Genomic DNA, 8,044 nt, shown 5'->3' with positions numbered 1-8,044 from the left:
GGAATGCAAGATCCCTGGAGGCTGAGCGATAATGACAGCCCAGTTCTTCTGTGCCTCTCTGATGAAGGAGTCCCAGGGCTGGCTCCTATATGCATATCTCATGCACACCATTCATGAACATAGGCGCAAGGAGGCAGACCTTGGGACTCTCCATGTTCAGGGAAGTTGCTCGGGCTAGGGTGTTACTCTCCCTGTTTCTTCTCTTCCTGGCTCCTTAGTGCTTTCCTTTCAAACCAGATGGGGCCCAACCCCATCAGCAATACAAAATATGGTGCCAGTTCAAAGTATTATACATGAGATTTAGAGATAACCAGTCCATTCTCCTTAATGATGATGAAAAGAGTTGTAGGTCAACTGAAAGGAGAGATCAACACAAATTTTACAAGGTTTAGAAAACATGATCTAGGAGGAAGGGGTGGGAAACTGGGCTTTCTTTATCTAGAAAAGAGAAGACGTCGTAGATATATGAAAAGCATTTTCCACTACGTAAATGTTTCTTACACGGATGAGAGTTAACTGCACTTTGAATCTGTTGCAGACAGACCAAGAAAACATTCCCAAACTTCAGGCTAAGGAAGTCCAGTGGCATGATTATCACTGCATCCTTCCCCTGCTCCTATACACTTTTCTGAAGCCTCTGCTATTGGCTACTGTTATGTACAGGACGCTGGGGCAGCTGAGCCTTTGGTCTCAGCAACACAGTCATGCTTATCTTCTTAAATCCACTTAATTTGCAGCAGAGAAGGTTTATGAAAAATTTCCTAGTTTTGAGGGTAGTTAAGTGCCCAAAGAGGCCACCTACGGAGACTGTGAAATCTCCATCATTAGAGGTTTTAAAGAACAGACTGCACAAACAGCTGTCAAGGGCAGCTCAGATATATGTGATCCTGCCTTCAAGCAGAGGCGTGGACAAGGAGATCTCCTGGGATCTCTGTCTAGGATTCTGCCACTCTTCTGCACAGCCCCAGCCAAAAGCAACGCACTCAGATGTCTTCTTCCAGTGACACCTCCCATCGGTGGATCCACTAGCTGTATAGCAGTATTGTCCGTCTCTTTCACTCTCCAGCAGAATACATGTATTTTTAAGAAGAGAGATGTAGGTGGGATATGGCTGTGTCCCGCTACTCCCTAGGAATCACATGTAGCGGGCAGAAGATAAAGAAGTTTGTGAGCTGTTGTGCTGGGGATCAGGCCACTGTTTTCCAGCCTCATTGCTGAGGAAGAGCAATGGTTTAAAGCCAGATTTGCCCTCACCCGTGGCCCAAGGCCAAGTACAGCCCAACTGGCCTGGACAATGTAGGCCAGTGGCAGGAGCCATTCCCTAAAGACTCGAAAGAATGGTTGCTCATGCAGCTTCCCTCACTTCATTTGCTTCCCTGTACGTGGCTAACAGCTTGCAAACTGGCACCAACCCAGCAAGCAGAGGGGAAGACAGGATTCCTGCTAGACACACACATTTGCCCCCACACGTGCTCACTTTTACAAACCATAGTGTTGCGATTCGTTAATTCTCATCACTCCAAACCCAGCTCAGCTACAAAGTGAGCATTTTGTCCTATTAGAAGGAGAACTCCTAGCCCTGCAAAATCACAGGTTGTTTGGCAGTATGAAAAAGATCATGGCTGCAGGCTCTGTGTGGTGCACACTTGTACCATTGGTCTCTGGCTTTCAGGGAGCAACTGTTGTGCAGTCACAAAAATGCAAAGAAAGAAAGGAAAGAAATCAAATATTTACAGGAGGAAAAGTGATCCTACCCCACATGGTACAAATTTAGGGATGCATTGTAGCTACATTATGTGCACATAGCTACTGAAACAGTTTCCAGCAGAATGTTTACACAGTTGTCTGGAAGCATATTGTTTGCCTACTTTTCAAAGCCAATTTATATGCAGCACACGTAGCAGCATGCATGAAAATTCAGACAAAAACACAGATGCATGCAACAATCCCAGGCCAGCACTTGCTGCTATTTATTGTTTGTTGCTCAGAAGTACCCAGGAGAGAGGAGGAAGGTAGCAGCCTGTTGTGCTAGGTGCTATACTACCCCAAACTAGAAGACAGGTATTTCCCTTGAGGAACGTACAATCTCCGTTTAAGACAAGATGCAAGTGAATGTAACAGAGAGTGAGGGAGTGACATATGGGAATGAATAAGAGAGTTTGTATGTGCCAGCTTTATGCTCTCATGTGCCAGCTAATTGAATACATGATGCAAATAAATACCAGTCGCCTACTGAAGGCAACAAGTTATCTGTAGTCAGTTGGCAATTTATCAGGAGCTTCACGGAGAAATTCATGAGAAACTTGGAGGAGCCCAGGGAAGCTGATAGATCAGTTTGGAGAGGGCATCCCAGAGAAAAGTGTCAGTGTGGGGTAAAGGGAAGGGTGTGTGACAAGGGAACAGGAGGATGAAGGAGGTTGGCATCATTTAGGCAGGGAGGCTCAGATAACACGGTTGCTGAGAGGGAAGGATGTAAAAGTCCTGGACCAAAGAATAAAGAGCTTGCGTTTAACTCATTAAAGAGAGGGTGGGACCAAGAAGGACTGCAAAAGGCAAAAAAGGATTAATTTGTCACTGCACTTTGAACAGGCCAGGGCGAACGAGGTCAGTGGGTGTCAGGAAATTCTGGGTGAAAAGGGTCAGAGTGAAACTTATGTCACTGCAGGCAAAAGCCATGTCAAGAAATGGTGTGGAGCCACCAAACCAGTAACAGCCCATGCTGGGAAGCACGTGGGTGAGGTCTTCTCCATGTCCAAGGAGGAAGGAGAGGAGGAAACACCCCCCAAACAAGGCAGAGGTAGCACCAGCTACAGGAGACGGGGCAACAGGGACAGCAAGTGAAGCCTGCCCAAGGTTGTGTGCTGTGGCCGGCTCAAGAACACACTTTAATTTTAACAGCCAGCACTACTGAACCACCTTCATCCAAGGCCTGAAAGGACAAGTCTAAGGGAAGAAATGAAAAGATGTATTACTCCCTCTTCTTGAAGTGCTCCTTTGCTTCTCTCTCTCCCCACGTGTAATCATTGCATGGATCAGAGCCGAGTCTCCCACCTCAGGTGCCTCCAGTTAGGCGGTGTGAAAATCACTCATCAATGAAATTGCATCAAAGTCCCTGTACTGCAGTTCCCTGTGTCACCGCGCAGACAGATGTCCTCTCCTCTGGGCTCTGTGTCAGGTACTATTTATGTTCAATATTGTTTATATACCCCAAAACCTCCATGGGGAGATGCCAAATCAATAGGCCAAGAGCTGAAATATAGTCATTTCATGCTTTATTTTTCTGTTTTTAAAAGGACAACGGTCTTTCTACAACTCTGCAAAGCCTCTTATAACATTAACAGAAGCACTTCCAGCTGCCAGTGCCCCAGGGGCACTTATGTGCCTTACTGCCCACTGTGCCCACCCCCCTGGGACTCACCTCCACCCTGCCCAGGACCCCATGTCAGGTCCTCAGGGCCATCAGCCCATGCCCCAGCAATGCCGTAGCAGGGCCGGTCTGCAGCTCCCAACAGTCCTGCCCTGCCCAGCCATGGGTCCCACCGAGCCAGGCCCACCCATGGGTCCATGTCGCAGCCCGGCCTCAGCCTGTCCCCAGGGAGATGCCCGATGCCCAGGGCTGGGGCTGCCCTGGTGCCCCCCCAGCTTCCCCGCCCTCCTCCCCCAGCCAGGGTCCCCCCCGAGCCAGGCCCACCCATGGGTCCATGTTGCAGCCCGGCCTCAGCCTGTCCCCAGGGAGATGCCCGATGCCCAGGGCTGGGGCTGCCCTGGTGCCCCCCCAGCTTCCCTGCTCCTGTCTGGGGTGGTGGGATGGGCCCTGGCTTGCCAGGCCCTGCCCTGATAGACCCCGGGGGAGCCCCTGCTTGCACCCTGGCAGCAGCTGCCTGAGAAATATTAGGACAGGACAAAAATCAAAGGACAAGTTCAGCCTTGCCAGGACCGAAACATCCTGACCCAGCCCCTCCACATGAGATATTTTAAGGTTTTATAAGTGCAGGGATGTTTCTGCTTTCCTTCTGGTACTGAGCTGCCGAGGTCTAACCCGATTGCGTTTTATCTTCTCTGCAGCAACATTGTGTGGTACCCTGAAGAGATGGCTGCTGCCACTATCTTCCCACCTCTGGGCCACCTCAGTGAGGACCAGCTAGAGCACGGTGCCAGGCCACACAGGGTCTGGGCCACACCGCAACCGAGCGTGGTGGGCAGTCACGGCATCTTCACCTCCACCGCCACCATGGAAGCCTCCAGTCCAGGCCGACTGCTGTTTCCGAAGGGGAGAAGGCTAGACCACAAGGACCTGTCCCCAGGAAGGACTTAAGAATCACAGTCAGTTCACCGTAACTGGTGACATACGTGCTAACATCAACTCCCTCCCTAAACGGTGGTGAGCTGAGGAGCCTCAAGGCCCATGCTGATGGCATTTCTTGATAATAAGTGGAGAGTTGCTCACCTTCCGTGACACACACACACAGATGTAGAGGGAAAAAATATTTTTTGCAGTTTTTTCTTCTTTCTTTCTCAGCCAAATCCTTACTTGGACTGTTACGGATGATTCACACAGCAGCCCTGCCTGTGCTGACTGATCAGATTACTGCACCAATGCCTCCATGGCTTTCAAATTCATTTCACAGGTTTCCAAGAAACAGATGCTGATACCTGATAAGTGGCAGCACCTGGCTTCAAAACGTGTCATCAGTTCATCAGCCTCCAACGTCTCGAGTAACATCTCAGCTTGGTGGATAAGTGTTACCCTAACCAGCTAACATATTTCTGTGTGGGGAAATAAAACTCCTCTTATGTACTTGTTGACATACTGATTCACACCTTTGCCTTGGTCCCAGAACTATTTAAGCACACGGAGCCCAAGTGAATGCAATGAACCTGTTTCAAATATTTGGTGCCCTGGCTTCCCGTTGCATCCCAGAAGTTACCTACTTGTCACAAGCAGCTTTACATGGCTCTATGGCACAGCTGAGATTCTTTGAAATATTATTTTTATTAAAACAAAAGCAATCATTTACATATGTATTGATTTTGATTATCAGAGGACACAGACATGATTGCATAGGTAACAGAAGAAAATGAACTACATGAACTGCTTTCTTCATCATTGTAGAGCTCTGAATTTCAGTATTTCAGCCTGCTTTCTGACACGATGAAGGTAAGACATTGATACAGTGCATACACTCAAAAACTATTACACAATACCCATTTTAAAAAAAAACACATATCCAAATAGTTTGACCAGACTTTTTTTCCACAAGACCTCTTACCTTGCTGTAAGACAGAATTACCCAGGGAACAAATGGGACCCTACACTAACAAGGTTTTCAGAAATCTAATCACAGAATGGCAAAAATGTTGAATAGAGGCACACTAAATAACAGGGCTGTCATTCTATGGCAATGCATGATATACACCTAAGAGCCATTCGCAGCCAATAAAGTCAATGGGAGGATTTGCGTCAGCTTACAAGAGCATAAAGGAAAGGAAAACAGTGTTTCTTGCACTGTACTGCCAGGAAAATGGAGCCATGGTGACCACAAAACATGGCTAGATTGCAGTAAGACCATTCGCAAGGCCACATTTAGGCACACAGAATTGCTAAGGGCAGCAGAGTGGGACAGAGGGAAAGTTGGTGAAAGCCCTGCTACCAGTTGTGCCCCCACAGACACTCCGAGAAGCCAGCCTTGTGCTGTGGCAACTTGGGAGAGGGCTGAGCTAGGAGGCAGCTACAGGTGGGGCTCCAGGGGCAGCTGTCCCACTGCATCGGTGATGGCGAGGACAGTGAGCTCTGTCCCTGCCCTGATGCCTTCTCTTCCCTCCCTGTGGTAGGACTTCAACCAGGAAAGTGCATTTCTACTCTCCCGCCTTGAGGCAGATACTACTGCTTCCACCTAACAAATGGGTTGTTGTCTTCCAACCAAGTCCAATTCCTATACTATTTTAATCCTTCAATTAATTTTTCTGAGGCCTCAATTCACTCTGATGAAGATCAGTGGAAATTCGTTCTCAGTTTCTGGGTGCCTTGCCTGTGTTACACTGACAAATGCACATCAGTGGGTAATTAGCTTCTCGGTCAGTAGATAGGCTGTGTCCATCAATTTCTGTGAACAAAATGCACTAAATCTACGCAGTAAATTTACCCTTAGAGGCAGGACAATCGTAAAGTGCCAAGCACCAATAAACACCGATCAAAACCTAAAGAACCCAGTACTGCCAAACACTGGTGCCAGCAATACTACTGACCAGAGCAGGCAATTCCTTTAAAGATTGTAAGTAATATATATAACACCCACAGATACAGTACATCAGACCAAATGAACTCTAAACTGGCGATACCATTGCCTAAAGGCGTATTGGATCTCTCGTTTTAGCTGCTGCCAGTTTTACTGCATGCTTATGTCACTGAGATGCTAAGACTGAAAGGTTATATCATATCTTAGAAGGTAACCATCATTGTAAACATACAGTTTCTGATCTGTGGGGTTATAATCAATACTGTGGATTGTATCTAACTTTTTATCCATAATGACACTAACACGACCTTCTTGGCCAGTACTCGTGTCATATATGTAGAAGATTTCCTCTTTCCTAGTGTTGACTGGCCTTGTGGCGTACAGAACACCACATAACATGAAAGCATTGGAAACAGATGGCTTGTACTGTCTTGTCTGCCAAGTATTTAGCACATCAAGTGTGGTCTCATTGAGTTTGCTAATCACAATGTTGCCCATGTTCTTTTCTGTTGAATATATTACCCATAACCCACTTTCATCCACAGCAAAATCTATGTCTTGCCATGATACACCTGCATAAGAGAAACGGTTACCGATAGCAGCATCTGGAAGCTCCTTCTTCAAAACCATGGTGTTTGTTTTTAAATCATGCTTTACCATATGTCTTGAACTATAAGCATGATAGTACAAATAATTATTATAAAGGGCAGCACCACTTCCTTCCCCATATGCTATTTCACTTTCATACATGGGTTTAAACAGCAGCAAATCATCAAAGGAACTATAAATTCTGTAGTATCGCAAGTATCTCCCATCTGTGTTCAATGGTGCAACCCAATAGACTTCCTTCTCTGGGTTAGAGGGAGAGTAATCTCTACCCCAGGAACCATATTTGTAGGAAAATCCTCTCCAGTTCAGCTTTACAATATAGGGCTGGCTAACATTCAGCAGTCCATGGTGAATGCAGCTACCTGCAATTAAAGAGAAAAAAACAGGTTTTCCAAATGTCATCATTAGGAGAGAGGTTTTGCATACTATAGCCTCTAGAGTGTGCTTACTAGGGATTAGCTTTGTGGCAAAGCACAGACATAAATGCATAGCTTCATGTGTAAAAGACTCATTTTGGGCCAAGGTCAGCAACTGGATGGCACTAAGTGTTCCAAGTTGACTCAGAAAGTTAGTAAAAAAAAATAGAGTACATATTATTACAGCTATCAGCGTGGGGAGGGGGTGGAGAAAAGGTAGGGACATCCATCCTCAGTCAGGATTAATTCTCAGAAAATAAGTGCTCACTGCGTTGTTCCAGACAAGGGACAGATTTCTCTTTCTACCCATTTGATGCATGCCAGCCTGATGCACTAGGAAATCCCTTGGAAAATACAATTTCAGAAGCATTTTAGGTTATTTTCTACCTCAGTGGAACTGAGAGCATGGGAGATGGGGAAAAAAGAAAGAGGAGCATCTGATTTCTGTGTATTTCACTGCAGAGGGGAAGGAAAGAGCAGCAGCAGCAGTAATTCCAGAGTCACATTTCAGATTAGCATTCTGCTGTCAGAATCACAGTGCGTCACAGCCACATGGTGCCTTCCACCTCAGGCCCTCAAAGAAATCTGCAGACAGTAACAAACACAGCCTAGGAAATGTAGACAGATATTACTCCGAGTTTTCATGTGAGGCAACTCTAAAGAGAATATGACTTCAAGCTGAACGAGAACAGCTCTGTTTTCCACATATCAGCTACGAAGCCATTTCCAGGATCATGGAAAAATGAATTTAGATACAAGAAATACTTTCCTTTTACTCGTGCT

At 46.4% G+C, this 8,044-nt stretch overlaps 1 protein-coding gene across 1 annotated transcript in view; it reads right to left on the bottom strand.

The window, feature by feature from the left end:
- Window positions 1-6,413: 6,413 nt before the first annotated feature.
- The window catches only part of OLFM4 (olfactomedin 4), a 22,812-nt gene continuing 21,181 nt past the window's right edge, over window positions 6,414-8,044 (bottom strand). The window contains exon 6 of the mRNA XM_009322862.1: window positions 6,414-7,207. Within this exon, the coding sequence (XP_009321137.1) occupies window positions 6,414-7,207 (794 nt within the window). The remainder of the gene's footprint in view (window positions 7,208-8,044) is intronic.

This window comes from Pygoscelis adeliae, unplaced genomic scaffold, assembly GCF_000699105.1.
Source record: "Pygoscelis adeliae isolate BGI_AS28 unplaced genomic scaffold, ASM69910v1 Scaffold74, whole genome shotgun sequence".
NCBI lineage: Eukaryota > Metazoa > Chordata > Aves > Sphenisciformes > Spheniscidae > Pygoscelis > Pygoscelis adeliae.
This window is presented reverse-complemented; position numbering and strand designations above follow the sequence as displayed.